The following is a 17,157-nucleotide window of genomic DNA, read 5'->3' on the forward strand; positions in this document are numbered from 1 at the left end:
TCCCTCATGGTATTGAGCCATAATAGCACAAGATGATAGCTCTGAGCTAGCTAAAGAGTACGTGCACTGACTCTGAGTGATTTCTTATATTTATATGCATCACATTTCCTCAAATGTAAAGTTTAATTTAAATGTTGTAAAAGAAAACAAAAGTATAACATGACAGGTCTCATTTCTCTGATGACCTTTAGAGATGGTGTTCTCTAAAGAGTTTGGCATTTGGCAAAGGCGGTGGCTTTCTGAGTTAGTAAATTGTAGCCCTGTGGTCATTGGTGAATAGTGGCCTAGCAGTAATAGAGACCTGTAAGCTACACGGATGAATTTTTGTCTTAAAAATCTTGATTTTTGCCCCAATAAAGCTAAAAAATAACGTGTTTTTATTTTTCCTGTGTAAAATTACGTTCCCTCTGTTTTGTAATACCTATCTCATATTGGTTGTGTCTTGTAATTTACAACTTATGTAAGGAGATTGTTTTAGTATAAATGTTATTTTATTGGTTTATTGTTTTTTGGTAAACAAATTCTCTCAACATACAGTTTCCAAGGAAAACGGTGTCATAAGTTTGAGGTGGGGGAAGGGGCAGGGAGGAACACTGGTCAGGCTTTGCATCAGGTATTTTCAGAATGTGGGTTCTACCATCATGAAATGTGTGCACTGTTATGTCTCTTCCAAAGGTTAAATGAACTTAGGGCACAAGGCCAAGCACTAACTGTCATTCACATTTATATCTTTCCGACTCTAAAACTAACATTCTTTATTCCTGACTTCTCACATTCTGACACAGTACTTGAATTTCTATCACTATGCGTAAATATCTTGGATTAGAAGTCCAATCAGGAAGGAAGGGAAGAAGGAAGGAAGAAAGGAAGGAGAGCACAGTCTGTTATTTATTTATTTATTTATTTATTTATTTATTTATTTATTTGTTCTGGGGATAGAGCCCAGAGCTTTATACATGCTATACAAACATTCTACCACCAAGCTATTAATATATTCCAGTCCCTGTATATATCTTCATTTATTAATAATTTAACTAACGTAAGTGTTATGAGGCATATTAAAAAAAGAAAATTGAAGTGTGTGAGATGTAGAAATAGAAGCTGAATGTTTCCTAAAGCAGGAAGATTATGGGTGCACTGCACTGCTCCCTGCGATGGAGCCTGCGCACTGCATCAACACTTGGGGTACCTGGGCTATTCTGGGCTTCATTTTTGTTTCAGTCAGTAGGCTCTCTGGAGTCAAAGCCCAAGGACCTGCATTCCTAGCCTCTACCGTTTAAGAACCGTTTTAGTCAGCTCTCTTTAAATAAATACGTGACCCATTCATTCACTAGACTTTTCTTAGTGGTCCTTCACACAAGAGAAAGTTTTGAATGTTGTCTGTCTCCTGTGCTGTTCCTGTCAGTTTGCCATTAAATTAGTTTTTTAAAATGCATGATGCTTTTTAGTTATATTTTGGCATAATTACTACATTAGTCTCTCGAGAAGAACTATCACATGTTCTTTGAGTTATTTCTCATGTGATGTAATGTGCAGCTTCCCATCCCAACCATTTTGTGTCAATATTTACTTTGTTTGAGCCACACTTTCTATAATTGACCTCAGTACTTCAAATATGGTTTGACTTTTAGGGAGATGGCAGTAGCATGGAAAATATCAAATCTCCCATAGAATGTACAGAATTTGAAGATAGTATAAAAAATAACTCATTCAAAATTTAAAACCACTGGACAATCATGACACGTGCTTTTAATCCCAGGACTCGGGAGGCAGACAGGTGGATCTCTGTGAGTTTGAGGTTAGCCTGATCTACAAAGTGAGTCCAGGACAGCCAGGGTTATACAGAGGAACTGTGTCTTTAAAAACAAAACAAAAAGATTGAAATCACATGGGTAAAAGAACTAATATAGTTAACTACATATGAAAATCACCCAGTAAAGAAGCCACTTATAAGAGGTGATTAATACGTCGTCTAAGGCCATAAAAATGGAAGACCTAGATTGGTTCCGTGAAAGCATCTAGACCAGATGGGTGTACAGCGGAGTCAGTATATTGCATACACCGTAGCTCAATGGGTGTGTAGCGGAGTCGGCGTGTTGCATTCCTTGTGACTCGCGGTTATGATGAAGGCAAAGGAGAGATGCACTGATGTTGACAGCGAGGACGCGGCAAGAGTCTGCCTGCCCCTCCTCAGCTCTGCATGCAAAGTGATGCTACCGGTTTTGTTTTGTTTTGTAAGCCTGGTGATACGCTGAGCAGAGAGCCGGAGAAGAGTGAGTCTAAGATTCTGAGTGTTTGCACCAAATACTTGCTGGGTTTTCCACCTGTAAAGAGTCGTGGGGCTGGCATTGTTTGAGTGGAACTCTGTGACCTTGGGCAGGTTGAACGACATTTCCAAGGCTGTTCCCCAATCTAAGAAATGGGGTTGATAACGTTTGCCATTAAGCATTTGCAAGATTATTGGCAAGCTGAAATAAAAAGTGTTAAAAGAGCTATAAAATATATGAGGCGAAGAGGCGCCTGGCTAGGTGGTTCTTCACAGTAAGCGAGCTGACTGTTTGATTATTTTAGCAGGGACATGGATGCATTGGGTAACTTTTGCTTCACATATAGTCCAAGCCTACACTTAACGGAAAATTATATTTACCATGTGTTCTGTATGAAATTAAATATGAAACACAAGTAAAGTTTTACGAATAAAGATGATTGTTGTAGCATCATTTCTATCTGAAAACAATATAAATCTCTAATAGTAGGAAAGTTGATAAATATATTTTAAATCATGCATAAGATGAAATTGTACAATTAAGTATTTACAAAGCATTTATAATGATATTGTTAAGTTGTAATGAAGAGTTTTATTATTTTGTATATAATATGATTTCATATATGTCGGAATACTTAGAAAAATATATACTAATTCCAGCATCAAGAATTTTATGAGTGCAAACCAACTTTTAAAAACTATGTATACATTTATTTTAAATTTATTACCAGATTCTCAATGGATGAGGTTTTCAGAAGCCCTTATGTCATTTGGAAAACTAGATTATCTTTAATGTTAAGATGAATTATCTAGCCCGTGTTCATTGATGTATGTGACGTCCATGAGGGATGTTATATGCGGGTCTATGTAGAGTTTGTTGAGCTGGAACAGCCTTATGCAACCATCACTGATGAAGAGTTTTCTTCAGTCTGCAGCAATGAAGAACTGTGGCTGCTGCCATAGGGTATTAAGTGTGGTCTCTGCTCTCTCTGCTGCAGGTGCTGATAGTCTGCAGCACCGGTTTGGCTGGGATTATGCTGCTCAACTACCAGCGAGATTACACAGTATGGGTGCTGCCTCTGATCATCGTCTGCCTCTTTGCTTTCCTAGTCGCTCATTGCTTCCTGTCCATTTACGAAATGGTAGTGGATGTATTGTTCTTGTGTTTTGCCATTGATACAAAATACAATGATGGGAGCCCTGGCCGAGAATTCTATATGGATAAAGTGCTGATGGTAAGTGCGTCAAATGCCCTCGACTGCTTGAGGGATAAAAACGATGATGTTTTCAAAACATTCAATGTGACTGATTCCCTCAGAGTAATCCAGTGCTAAAATTGTAGAACTCAGTCCTGGATGACATTTGTCTTGGAGAAGTCGGGTTGTCCTGGTACAGAAGAGACCATTACAGATCCACGTTCTAGAACAGTGCTCTTTAATATTTTTAAACACTCCGTGTTAAACTGTGGCTTCCCCCTCTCTGCTATACAGCTTTGAATGGACTTTTAAACATGTCTTCCAGCCGCTGATCAAAGTGCCCTTTCCTTTAGTAGGTATTAAAGACAGAAGTCTTGTTCTCAGGTCCTATCTGCCTTTTCCAGCATCCAAGGCTATTACCATCAACCCTAGTTAAAACCCATCATCCCGACACCCCCAGGCTGGACTGAAGGCAACCCTAATGAATAGAAGAAGCAGCCTGTGACTGTCAAAGTATTCTGTGCTGACTCGTCGGAAGCCCCTGAAGCTCCTCTGTGTTAGAAATTCAGTTAAATTTGAAACAACTTGAAAGCCACATTAAAATGGCTGTAAGGGACTGGGAAATGGTTTTGAACCCTTCCTGCTCGTGCAGAGGATCCAGTGTCAGTTCCCAGTGAGCACACGGCACCTGCACAGCCTTCTGTTACTTCAGTCCCAGGGGTTCCCACTCCCTCTTCTGGCTTCCTTGGCCACTGCACACACATGGTGCACTCATCCACACACATAATAATAAAAAAATTAAATATAGTTTTATCATTGTTAACTGATACCAAGCTGAAGATGCTTAAGACTGAATTGGATACATTGGAATGATGTGCCTTTTGTGGTAGCGTGAGGTATTCAGTTAACCCTGAAGTAAACGTAGGAATAAAAGAGATAATTTTTTTCTTCAGTAGTGAAAATTGAAGGTAATTGAACTGACCTGACCTGTTTGATACTGAGTTGTTTCTGATAGCATCATCCACTAAATTTTGGAAGCTTTCATAAGTCCTAAATGAGTTCTGTCTGGTTGGTTTCATATGGAATTGGATCTGTATTTTAGGTTCATGTGACCAGAGAAGGTGAAATTTCCGTTTTCTAACCCACTGATCACAAAATGCACTTTTTTTTTTTTTTTTTTTTTTTAAGTAGATAAGCTGCCACTGTGTAGCCCAGGCTGACCTTGAGCTTGTACTCTTCATGCCTCGGTCTCCCTGGTGCTGGGATTGGAGGTGGGAACCGCTGTGCTTCTTCAGAATGTTGAGGATGCTAGGGAGGAACTGCTCCTCAAGCCTCAGTAGAGCGGCACAGTGCCCTGGGGCTTGTTCCTACTCTCACCACTTCAGGCCACAGGTTCCGGCTGACGCCTTCCATAGCTCTGCTTTATAGGATGATGTCTGGAGTGGGGTGCGGGTGCTGTAAAGCAGGCAACGTTAAGGCTAGATGTTTTTAAGATAGCTGACCTGTGGTTTGGTTTTGGTTTCTTTGGTGGGGGTACTTTTTAAAGGACTTCATGCTTACAACTACTACTTCTCGGTCTTTGTACTAGGTCCAGGCTTTTGAGTGGGGTGTGGCTCTGCACACCTATAATCCCACGCTGGTGCAGGAGAATTGCCATGAGTTTAAAGGCAGCCTGGGCTACATAGTGAATGGCAGACCCACTGGAGCTACATAGTGAAATCCTTTCTAAAAAAAAAATTAAAAATAAATAAATAAAAGAAACTAGAAGCTTTTGATGCCAACTGGTTTTGGTTCATTTAACTTTGATATGGACAATAAAACAAAGAAAAATGATAATTTAAGGGTGGGAAAGGCAAACTCTTAAAAGTGTTGGGTAAAATTATTCTCTTGGAGCTTAGTAAGATTATCAGAACAGTGAAGGAAGGAGGATTTTACGTCTTCGAATTGCTTTCCATTCAGATGAACTTAGCAGTTTTCTTGTTCATTCAAAGTACAGTTTCCCACACAAAGGTTGTATCATTAAAGTTCACTTACCGCCTGAAATCTAAAAGGATCCCCAAATTAATGCCATGTGGTCCATATTTTGCAGGAGTTTGTGGAAAACAGTAGGAAAGCAATGAAAGAAGCCGGTAAGGGAGGCGTTGCGGATGCCAGAGAGCTAAAGCCGATGGTAGGTGGCGATGAGGAGGTGGCCGCCCTCCAAGACTTTCATTTTCAGTTCTTCTCTCTCTCTGTCTTCACTGACTGCACGTCCTCTGGAGAAGCGTTTGTTGTCTGCATCACGCAGGACATGCTGCTCTTTCTGTTTGTCTGCTTACCCATCACTTGGATGGCACAACTCGTGTCACAGCTGCGACTACCATCCGTAAAAGTGAGCTGAAAGGAACAGTGTCCCTACCAGCGCTCAGGGGACCAAGGGCGATCGCTTGCCTCCACGCCAGCACTGACTTCCTTGCTGTCGGTATCTAGTCCTGTCATCCTACAGGGCATTTCGGGGTGTCTTTGAACCAGCAATTCACTTTGATCATTTTAGAACGTGATCCTGAGAGTTCCTTTCAGCTTGCTAAAAGTTCATATTCCTCCTTTTTTAAAAAACACAATGTTGTTCTGTTTACATTGCTGTCTTTTCCTCTTAATGGACTTTTTTCTTCTGTTGCTCAGATTGTACTTTCTTTGCTGTTGTTATTTCTGTTTGTTTGTTTGTTTACTTGGTTTTGAGTTATTTTCGCCTGCAAACAAGGCGATTTCCATCAGTACTTACATCCCATTTTGGTAAGACAGCCTAGTCTTCCCGCGCCTTAGTTGTAGAAGGAATCAATTTCTCCAGCCTGTTACAGATGACAGATGGATTTAGATAGGACTAATACTTAGGTAGGTAGATAGACAGAAGATTAATATATGGATGGATGGATGGATGGATGGATATATAGATGAGAGATGATAGTCAGACAGGGTTATTTTATTTAGAGGAGAAAAAACAACTTAATGCGTTTAGCCTCTCCTGAGTTGTTTCTCTTGTAGATACTCTCCTGTAGGATAGTGGCACATGCCTCAAGCCTGGTCTGATAGAATGATGCCACCAACCCAATAATGACATGAAGAAATGTCACTTGTACTGCCTGGTTGTCCTCGTTGCTTAGGGAACAAAGAGACCAAGCATGACACTTTAGAGGAGCATACACAAAGCTTTGAAGCTACTAGCTAACCTCTCCCTCCTTTGTGCTGGTTGGAACTTCCATTGAACCCTTCTTCAGTGATGTACATTTTAAGAAAGGTAGAAATATTTGAGGTTGAAAACCGGCCAATTTGGCCATGGACCTGGCCTGTTTTTCCATTAGGATTCTTAGTAAGTAGCAGATGAATTGTGGTAGACCAGAATACAAGGGTCCCTTCTCTACCAGAAACCATAATTTATAGACACTGATCCTGAGAGAACTGCCCGAGTTACACAGCTTTCTGTCAGAAGCCGCAGCCTTTTCTGAATAGCGTTTTCAGCTGCGGCCTATACCACAGCAGTGCATTAATGCCTTCCTTCAGGTGTGCCTTCACGTTACAGTGCTCATCAGCTCATTGCTGTCCTACAAGCTCTGTCTCCAAGCACATCCCTTAAGTGCGTTGTCCTTCTGGCGTCTGTCCCCTGAGAAAGTCACTGTTTAGAAGCCCCTACGCCCGAAGCAGCAGAGAACGGTTTCTTGAGCATGCCGTTAAGCGTTTCTTCTCGTGCCCAGCAAACATGTAAAGTTGACATCCCCAGCCCTGGTGTCATAAAGAGTTACCCAAGAGCTTTGGCACTGAAGTGAGGGGGTCATAGAAAGTGAGTCTCCTGCTCTTGTTTGCTGTGTTCCTCTTCAGATGGAGGTGCTCCACGGGAGCCTCGCATCTGGCTTGCAATACATACAGCAACACCGCTGCCGCCTGTCTCCCTTTATACGGACTGTCTGCATTTAGATCGTGATTGTTATTATACATTTAGGAAAACGAGATTTTCTGATTGTCCTCTTGATAGGGTATCGTTGAACTAAATAAGAAACCGCCACTTTTCTCCTTGAGCTATTTAAAAGAGCCTCACTAGTTTAAAACCCTTTTAAGATTCATGAGGTTTCTGTACCATTCTGAGAACAGTTTGCTGAGTGGAACGGCATGCTTTTGGAGCTCTGTCACACAAGGCTAAGATTTCTCTGGGGTGTGGGCTGAAGTGTGCTGTGTGTGTCTCCCCGGTGACCCTGTGGGAAGTATTTCAGCATGGTAGGCTCAAGAGCGGAGTGCCAACCTCATGTCCCACATTGCTGTTGTGACCGTGTGTGTGTATACTAATGGCATCATTCATCTGTCCTTTCAATGGTAATTTTCTAAGATTATACTCTGTATGGCTTTGTTTTCTAGGCTTCGGGAGCAAGTTCTGCTTGAACATAGCCGACGGTTATGGACCCCATTGACATTCCAAAACAATATATACACATAACTATGTCTTTGTGTGTGTGGGTGTGTGTATATATGTATGTGTGTATGTATATGCATACGTATATACACACACACACATAATCAGCCAAAATCAGAGAAAAGGAACAGGGATTTAATACCTTTTTTATGCTTATTTTTGTCAAACATGTACTCCTTTCATACGGGTGGCTTTTACAAGGCAACTTCCGTCATTTAATGTTTTCAATTGTAATTGTCTTAATGGAAATGTTAGATTCATATCTGATTAACATTTTTAATAACTAGAGGAAATTTTAACTTTAGTTACTTAACCTAGGTAAAATTATTATACCAAATTCTTGTGTAAGTTTTTGCAGGGGTGATTTCCCTGGTGTGTGTTTAAAATCAGTATCTTATTTTACTGACGCATAAGTCCTAGTGTGTCAGGCTAGGCGTGTGCGTCCAGGTAAATAAGAGACTTCTCAAATCTGTTTTCCCCAATCAAAGAAGCCATGCCATTTTCCTTTCCGAAGCATCTGAGTGGGCCCTTTATGGGAAGTTTCATAGTAACTCATGCATTTGTCAGCCGACATTCAAAAGTAACCAACTCCTCAGGTATTTGTAGTTTACCCTAAAGCTTCTGTAGAAGAGAGTGAGAAAAATAGAGAGAGAAAGGGGTAGATGATCTTTATTATGCAAACTTTTTTCTTGTATTTTGTCTCGTTCCTTTTTGATTCCTGGTAGCATCCGCCACACATTTGTGTGCCTGATTTGAAAGGAAGCTGGGGCACCCAGCAAGTGTAGCCTTTACGTTTCTGCGTATTGATTTTCACCTTAGGTAATTCTAGAAGGAATACAAGAGAGAGGGATGAAACATGACGCATTGGGATTCTCAGTGCTTCGCTTCTGTTTCAGAGACAAGTCAGGAGCTTAGGGTTAAACGGCCATCTATTCAAATGCTTGCTATAAAATCTGAACACACTGGCAGGTGCTCCACTCCTTGGCTATCTGTTGAGTATCCAGAGTTCTACAGTGTTTAGCTGAAGAATTGGTTAGTGTTGTTAATCCTCAAGTGTGAATGTGCTTTATGTTTGAGGGTACGTTTGGGGTTTTTTTGTTTTGTTTTGCTGGATTTTTTTTTTTCATTCCTAAAGCTTACCAGATATGAATGGCTAATATTCCATTGTTCTGCTTATTGTAATGGTGAATGCTTTAAGAAAAAAAAAGTGTAATTTGCTAAGAATAATTCATGATCTGTTTATGCGATAACTCCTTTTTGTTACAATTTTTTTAAAAGAAGCTATTTTTGTTAATGTAAAGTAAATATTTCAGAGCAAATTTTTTAAACTTATTGCACTAAATACAGGCTCTGTAAAAAAAAAAAAAAGCCTCAGCATTTATCATTCCATGAAAGGAAAATCTTTTGAAAGAAAGCATTGCCTGTCAGAACTAGACGGTGAATCAGACTGGGGTTATGGAACTGCGTACGGTGTCCCAAGGGCTCAGTAAGCAGCTGTTTGCTAATGTGCTTCCTTTCAAAGGGTTGGACCTTTAAATTGCTGCAAAAGGTAAATTGTATTTTCTTTTTTAAGTACTGGTGTTCTTTAATCTAGCTAGGCTAAATTTTGCTAAATGCCTTGGTTTCCTTTCAAAGCTCATGAATATTTCTGAACCTTCAGAGTATCTGCAATAAGAGTCTGGATTAAAACAACAACAAACCACACACACACACACACACACACACACACACACACACACACACACACGAGTTCATGTCTAAGCAGGATCTGGGAAACCAGCGTTCAGAGCATAGCTATCGTGAAATAATAATTTGCCAGCAATTAACATCTACCATCTAGTCTCTCCAGATAGTGTCCCTGTACTTTTATGTCACTTGAAATGGAATTTAATTGTGTAACTAACAACTGTCCCACTAGGTGAGAGAGAAAAATCATGTGAGAAAATCAGAATATCATGTGACTTGTAGCCACGCAGATTTTTGATATTTACAAACATTGGGAACTAAAGTTAGAATGGGCCACAGCCTGGAAGATGGGTGTCACACCGGAAGACATTCCAGGAGCTAGCCATTTTAGGAGGTGTCCCTCCAGAGTGACGTGATGATGGACTTGAACTTGGGAATCAGGTTCTGCTCACTTGGACATCCCTGCATCATGGACTCTCGCTGCCCCTGTTCCATGTGCTCGCAATTCCAGCTACTGGAAACCACCAGGAATGCTTTCTAATATCATTTGCAACTAGAACTGTAATCAGAAAGAAAATTTGTATTTTTGTATAACTTGATTGTGTGCCATTTTATATAACAGGTCCTGTTTTACAAATAAATTTTGTTTTACTAACATTGTGTTTAGAAATTATGATCTATGTGTAACTATGTCACTTGAGTTCAATTAATTTTCAGGCTGTTTTCCCTAAGCAAATTTGTGTGCCATATAGCTATATGCAAATATGCATATCTATTGCACGGATGCACACAGAGTGATATTTGATGTATGTAATATCACTCTGCCCCGAGCTCCATTCTTTGATTAATTTGAGAAAGCCCAACAGAGGTCTCTTAGTAATCCTTAACTGTTCTGCTTGGGCATTCCTGCTGCCTCTTCCATTCCTTTGCAAGTCATCCTCCTAGCTCTGGGCTGCCTTAATGCCATGTGCTCACCGCTTCCATCTCCCGCCCAAGTGAGAAGAACAGACCAAGAACAAAAACTAACTATGGAGCCTGACACCTGAATAGACCCTCGGTTCTATATTGTGACATCCTCCTTTCTCTGTGATGGGTTTTCAACACCACACTCTGGAGTCTCTGGAGTTAGACTTGGGGGGTGGGGGTCTCCGTTTCTCAATGTTACTGGTGTCCACAGTGCCACGAGGTCTCTGCCACCAGATAATTAAAGAGCCTGGTGCATGATGCTTAAGTGGCCCTGTGACTGTAGTGTGGGAGGAAAGGGATTAAATTTATTCCAGTGTGAACCCATGAGCCCGTCTTTAACAAGAGGCTTACTGGTGCAATAATGATAAATAGTTAACAATTTAGTGAGGGCGCTGAGATTGTATAATCCTTGCGTGGATGAGCAGAGCTCAACCCAGGTCGCTCTTGAGGCCATCTCCCGCAGTGGTTCCTTGACATTTTCATCCTAGCCTGCAGGCACGGATGCCCTAGGATGATGAGGCCGCTTAAGTAACTTAGCTGGCTTGGTTCTCCGTCTTCCCCGGTGGCTTAGCTGGCTTGTCTTCCCCGGTGGAGGTACTTATTGAGTCCCTCTCAAAATTATGCTTGAAATAAGTATTTCCTCTGGTAGAGAGGTTCTTTTACTCTAGGTTTTTGCTTCCTTCCTTTTTTCTCTTTCAATGAATGGCATTACCCTGGTAACTGTAACCTCTGGCCAATACCGTGGACCATGATATCTGCCTCCCGAGTGCTTTCTGGTGATGCCGCCTGGTAGGGTGCAGGCTCCTTTATCCTGGTCCTGGGCCGCTTTAAGCTTCAAACATGAATACCTCTCCCAGCCTTCTCAGAATACTAGTACAGGAAAGGCGTGCTCCAGGTATCTGTGAGCCACACAGAGCTACCACCCGCTCTACCCCTGGGCCTCAGACATCCCTGCCATGCAGCCCCTGCTGCTGAGGACTCTTTCAGGAGGTCCCTCAACCTTCAGAGCAGCCAGCATTGTGACTGGAGCCATTGCCTATGGTGACTTGAACTTTTTTTTTTTTTTTTTGGCTTCTCATTTGAGTTGGGATTTCCAATAGCCTTCCTGCACTTTCTGAGACCTTTCCTCCAAAAGGGTCTGTGAGCTTTCATCTCTTGATAAGCAAGGTTCAGTGATGGAAGCAGTTGCTTAGCATTCCCAGGCCCATTACCATGCTTCTCCCTCAAAACATCAACATCAGCTCAATATTGTTTTGCTTTGGCCACTTAGAAAACACAAACAAGCAAGCAAACAATCCTCGGAAATCTGGAGGCGTCTCACTGCAGCAGACAGTTCATCTCTGCGTTCCCTTACGCTTGCACCTGACAGACAGCGCCCGCCTTAGTTGTTAAGACACAGTCTGTGAATATATATTAGAGACTATGAGATCCTGAGTCAGTGCGTGGAGCAGAGATCTGTGTGTTGGGTATTCATAAGCAGAGAATGCCTTTTGCTTTATATGCATAGCTGTGTAGCTGTGTATATTACAGACTTTGCGTTAGCCCTTTTGAAAAGTAGGCGTTGTTCCAACACAGTGGCCGCTTGCAGAATTAACTTGTCTTCGTTTAGTGGAATATGGCCCAGTTTTTGAAAAAGCAGGATCATTGAATATGTCAAGAAAAAAAAAAGTCTGAAGTTAGCAAACTTTAAAACAATATTAAAACTCAATATACTCTATACAGTGGAAAGTTTGAAATGACATACTTTTCCCATTCAGATTTCACAAATTTGAGCCAAAATTGTATTCTTTATTTTAAGAGGACAATTTCAATTCAAAATTTAACACTTTGAAAATATCTTTTTTATAGAAATCCTCAATGCAGAATTTTTAAACTCGTGACTTTCTGTGGAAAACCTTTCTTTTCTACAGAACTGTTATGTTCTTTCTTCCTCCCTTTATATGTGTAACAATAGACCAACAATGACTAAATTTCATTCTTGCATGAACAATTGATGCTTTTGTAAATTACAGGTACAGGATTTAGATTTGGTATTTCTAGGGAGCATCATTCCTGAATTTATTTAAAAGATAAGGAATAGTTAGGAACCCAAATATCACACTGTTCTTTAGTTTTGATACTCAGTTTTACAACCTAAATGACTTTCCAGACCAGAAAGCTCCAAAAAATCAAGCATTTATTCATAATAGAATCAAGATCTAGTTGATTATGAAAACACTGATTCATTTATACATGTTCCAGATATTTCTCTCTTTTAGTATTTGAAATTCAAAAGCAGGTTTGATTGTCCATAGGATCCGTTCATACCTGTGGAAGCTATGAACTGCCTCTCAGATGTACCTCAGTGAACATCTGATCTGTTCCTACAGGCGATTAGGCCCCCCACCAACTATCCATGGAGATGATGCTGTTCACCTCTGGCCTGAATCAATTTTATAACTAAAAATAGTATATGATTTAGTTCCATGCCTGGACATAGAAGCCACACTAGTCTGAACGGGCAGCTTTAAATTATCGCAGCACTAAGATTTCCTTCTGTGGAAGTATGAGGTGGATTCTGTCCTGAGGGAATTTTAGTCAGTGAACCAAATTATTTGTAGCAAGGTGGGGGTGCACCCTAAATCAGATAAAAAAGAAAGGGAATCCTTGTAATTATCCATCTACCAAGACACATAGCTAGTTTGATGTACCTCAGGTACAGCATTATGAGGCACACTGTACCCAATAGATAAGTGTCTTAAAATGCATCTGTGAACATGAGGAAAAACAGACAGCGATAATGAGTTGACTGAAGTAGGGTGGGTTCTTGATTTAAAATAAAAGCTTGGTGAACAATTGAAGGAGCTGATTCTAGCAGTAGAAGTTCAGCTTCACCATGCGCACGCACGCACGCACACACACACGCACACACACACATCAACCTGGGAGGTGCTGTCTGCTTTAGTTTTCCCCAAGGTAGAGAGCAGGGTTAGACTACTCTGCTGGTTAATCCTGTGTCCTTCCTCATTCTTCGAGAAAGCCTGAGTCCTTCACTTCCACGGCTCACTGTTAGGAAGGCTCTTTAGGAAAGATCCATGCTTTCACCCAAGTGAATCTCAGTTCACAGTCCAATTAGGTTAAACTACTATGTTGTCTGGCTGAACATCGCGCTGGCACGTCGATGAGCAAGTAACAAAAGTCAGCTCTCTGTGCACCTTAAAAGCTGGAATGAACCTCCTACGGTTGTAAATGGAGAAGCTGATGCTATAAATTTATGTAATAGGTGGGAAAGGCCCAAAATTTAATAACTTGATTGGTCCATTTGTCATAGAAGCATATAACTTACGGGGAAATTTCTGACTTTTGTCTTTGGATTTACCTGCACCTCCTGCTGGCTAGGAATATCGTTTGTGCTAGCTGTTGCTAGAGAAATGGATTTTAATCCATAAGTAAAAGTAAGCTGTGAGAAGATGTACAGAGATAGAAGGGGCCCCTCGAACTACTCTATCAGCCTGTAAAAACTGAGGGCCCTCTTCATTCGCCGTGTCACTACCAGGTCAGGCCTTCCTTGCCCCACAAATTCTGTCAGGATTATATTATGGAGAAGTGTGGAGGCCGGAGATTTTGACCCACGGACGATTAGCTAACACTCTTCCTGGCCTTTGGCTTCCAGTACTCTGCTCAGAACTTCTTCTTGAGTTTTAATTTTCAAAGATGACCATCTGGAGAAAGTGAACTCTTTTTTTCTGTGTTGCTCTATTGCGACTCTGTTGAAGCTTCCCGGTCCCTTCCATCCTCTGTGGGAGCACTGAACTCTTCAAATGAGAAGTTTCCATAAGACAGTGTCAATACTTAGGACCACCAGATGCACTTCTGCTAGACCTCGCATCTAGTGAAGTCACTCCAAGTAGGTTGTTAGCTGGTTAGACAACGCGGCGTGAGGGGGAACTGCAGCTGACAGGCAGGGAAGAGCACGAGGCCATCTAACAAACCAACCAAAGACACAAAGCCTGTTTTTTTGCCGACCAAACAGTCTATCTATCTGTACTGACTGGCCCAACCTTCCTGAACTTGAGTTTAGGCTAGAGCTTCTACACTAAAGACAACTGGGGGAGTCTTGGAGACTGGTCAATACAATGGAGGCCTGCTATTTATTGCTTTCTCAGGCAGACTTCACAGCCCGTGCCAAGGCTAGGCATTGTCCTGGTGATGAGAGCACAGAACATTCTAAAGCCTTTTTTTTTTTTTTTTTTTTTTTTTTTGATCCTTTGCTTTTGTTTGGTTGGTTGGTTTTGTTTTGTTTTGTTTTGTTTTGCCATTTGTATCTATTTTCAGAGTGTTGAAATAAGTTTTTGTGTCACATTGTGTCTCTTTTCATTAAAAAAACAGAAGAAAGCAGTTAAACCTTCCATGGATTCCATAGTTGGGGGTCATCTACCTTCGTGTTATTTTGGGTTCTTTCTTATCACGGTGTCACTACACTATGCATGTGAGGAAACAAACATGGAGGTGCTTGAACACGCCCCACAGATGCCCTTGTAGCCCTGGTATTTGTGACTGTCATGACTAACACAGTGCAGACTTTACAGACAGAGCGTTACGCTCTCGCAGGACTCAAGAACTGTGTATATTAAGCAATTCAGTTTCTGAAGCAATCAACTCTTGCAGGCAAATGAACTGCCGAGAGCTCTGAATTGGATAGCATTCCATCTGGCTTCAAAGTTCAATGAGCTTATATGAAATGGAGCTTTGAAATGTTTTACCTGTGCAGAAATATGAACTAGAAAAAAAAGTGCTGGTTTAATGCTAAGTTTTCTCTGTGTACGGACTCAGTTGCCAGAATTATAATGAAAACTGTATTTTAGTCTAACAAATGTATAGAATTTTTTATGTAATAAATAAAATTTTATAGGAAAGAATGTCATTTGTTTACTGTGTTCTAACCCTTTTCCACACCTGTGGTGGCAGTTGATAGAGGTGGTCCTCACTTCAGATCAGCTCACTGCTGCGAGAGAGTCAGAGCGCCTTTCAGCTCTTCCTTTCCAGCTGTCATCTGAGCCTGTCCCAGGGTCGTAGACCATGAAGTGTTAGTGTACTGAAACGCATTTCTAAAGTGCAAAGTTTATCTCCTGTTTCATTGCTGGAATCTGCGTGGTCACGTGGCTGTATAACGGATACAGTTACAACTGAGTCCAATCCAGGTACAGAAGAGGGCCTCCCATGTGTAATTTTCACCATGGAAAGCATTCGTGGCACAGGTGCAGTGGCATCGGTGACTAAAGCTTCCATTTGTAGTGATTTAGGGTGTGTGTGCAGTTGAAGCAGGCCATTGTTTAAGCAGCAGCCTGTTAGAGTTTGTAAAAATCAAGTTTTTTCACAACTAACCATTTTAAGTGATACTAAGAACTCAGGAAGGATACTTCCTAAGTGGAGGATCTGTGGCAAAACCAGTAAATCTCTCCTTGTTTTGTAAATTGAGATTTTTCCTGAGGCCTGAGTGATGCCTAGTTAGCCCTTATACTAGGCTGCTAAAAAGGGCTGCTAACAGAGCATTTATGAGGTCCTTAAAATAGTGGAGTGTTTGAGATATTGAAAAACTAACCAGTCTAGACTTGGGGGATTCTTTGGCCTTCTTCTGATGCATAATTACACCATATCTCCTATATAATCCTCCTAGCTATTAAGGAGCTTATGAAAAGCTTCATTTCCTGAGTGGTACCCTGAAGTCATTTTCAATGCTATGTCCATGAAAAGTATACCCTGTAATAGAACCTCAAATTTTAGAAAATAGAAGAAAACCCAAGGTCTCTTTGACACATGTCACTTAATGGCAAGGACACATTGTGAAGAGTGTATCTAGGTAAAGTCGTTATTGTGTGAGCATCTTTGAATGTGTTTATACACAAACTTAGATAGATGCAATATCCCTGGATAAAATGATTTTTTAAGAGACTGCCTTTGTAAATGCAATCAATCAGTGACCAAAATATTATGGCTGTGCTCATGCGTCCCAGCTGGATGCACACACAGTGGTTCAAATCTGAGCTGGTCATGGAGGCAGAACAGTTTAAGGAAGGCAGCAATGTCTTATGAGGCTGCTTGGCTTCTGCCTCTCACCAGGTGCCATGGGAGTGACCCACGCAGCACAGGCTTGTACCTCCTCATGTCACTGTCTTAGATGCAGCGCATAGTAGTGAGGCTTTTAATTTGATGTTGTGTTTCATTTATTGGTCAGACTCCGAGAAACATAGCTTTAGGAGTTTCACCTAGGTTAACTTGAGGTTTCTGGGAAAATTGGAGCTGGCTATCAAACTATGTCATGGCCTTATCAAATTTTTAATAGAAATCTTATTAAAGATCCTCACGTCTTACCAAGAACCCAGGCCAGGGCTGTGAGCATACAGTGGCTCAGAGGCTACCTTTAAGATGAAATGGGGTGTTCAGCCCTATAGCCTCATACTGGGAGACACGATGGTAGGGGTTTGTGGTCAGTTACTTTCTCCATCTCCCACAACATCTGACAACAAAATAACTTTAACAAAAATCCCCCTACTCCCCTAAAAAAGAGACAAAGGAAAATAGCTATTTAATAAACTCTGGGCTCAGCATAAGATTAAACTTAACCC

General features: G+C 41.1%; 1 protein-coding gene across 1 annotated transcript in view; it reads left to right on the forward strand.

Moving 5' to 3' along the window:
• Positions 1-9,024, forward strand: part of Slc44a1 (solute carrier family 44 member 1) — a 124,899-nt gene extending 115,875 nt beyond the window's left edge. Inside the window, exons 14-16 of the mRNA XM_051162090.1 lie at positions 3,265-3,501; positions 5,552-5,632; positions 7,846-9,024. Coding sequence (XP_051018047.1) covers positions 3,265-3,501; positions 5,552-5,632; positions 7,846-7,869 — 342 coding nt within the window. The 3' untranslated portion in view covers positions 7,870-9,024. The remainder of the gene's footprint in view (positions 1-3,264; positions 3,502-5,551; positions 5,633-7,845) is intronic.
• The last annotated feature ends 8,133 nt before the right edge of the window (positions 9,025-17,157 follow it).

Source organism: Acomys russatus, chromosome 2, assembly GCF_903995435.1.
Source record: "Acomys russatus chromosome 2, mAcoRus1.1, whole genome shotgun sequence".
In the NCBI taxonomy this organism is placed as follows: Eukaryota; Metazoa; Chordata; class Mammalia; order Rodentia; family Muridae; genus Acomys; species Acomys russatus.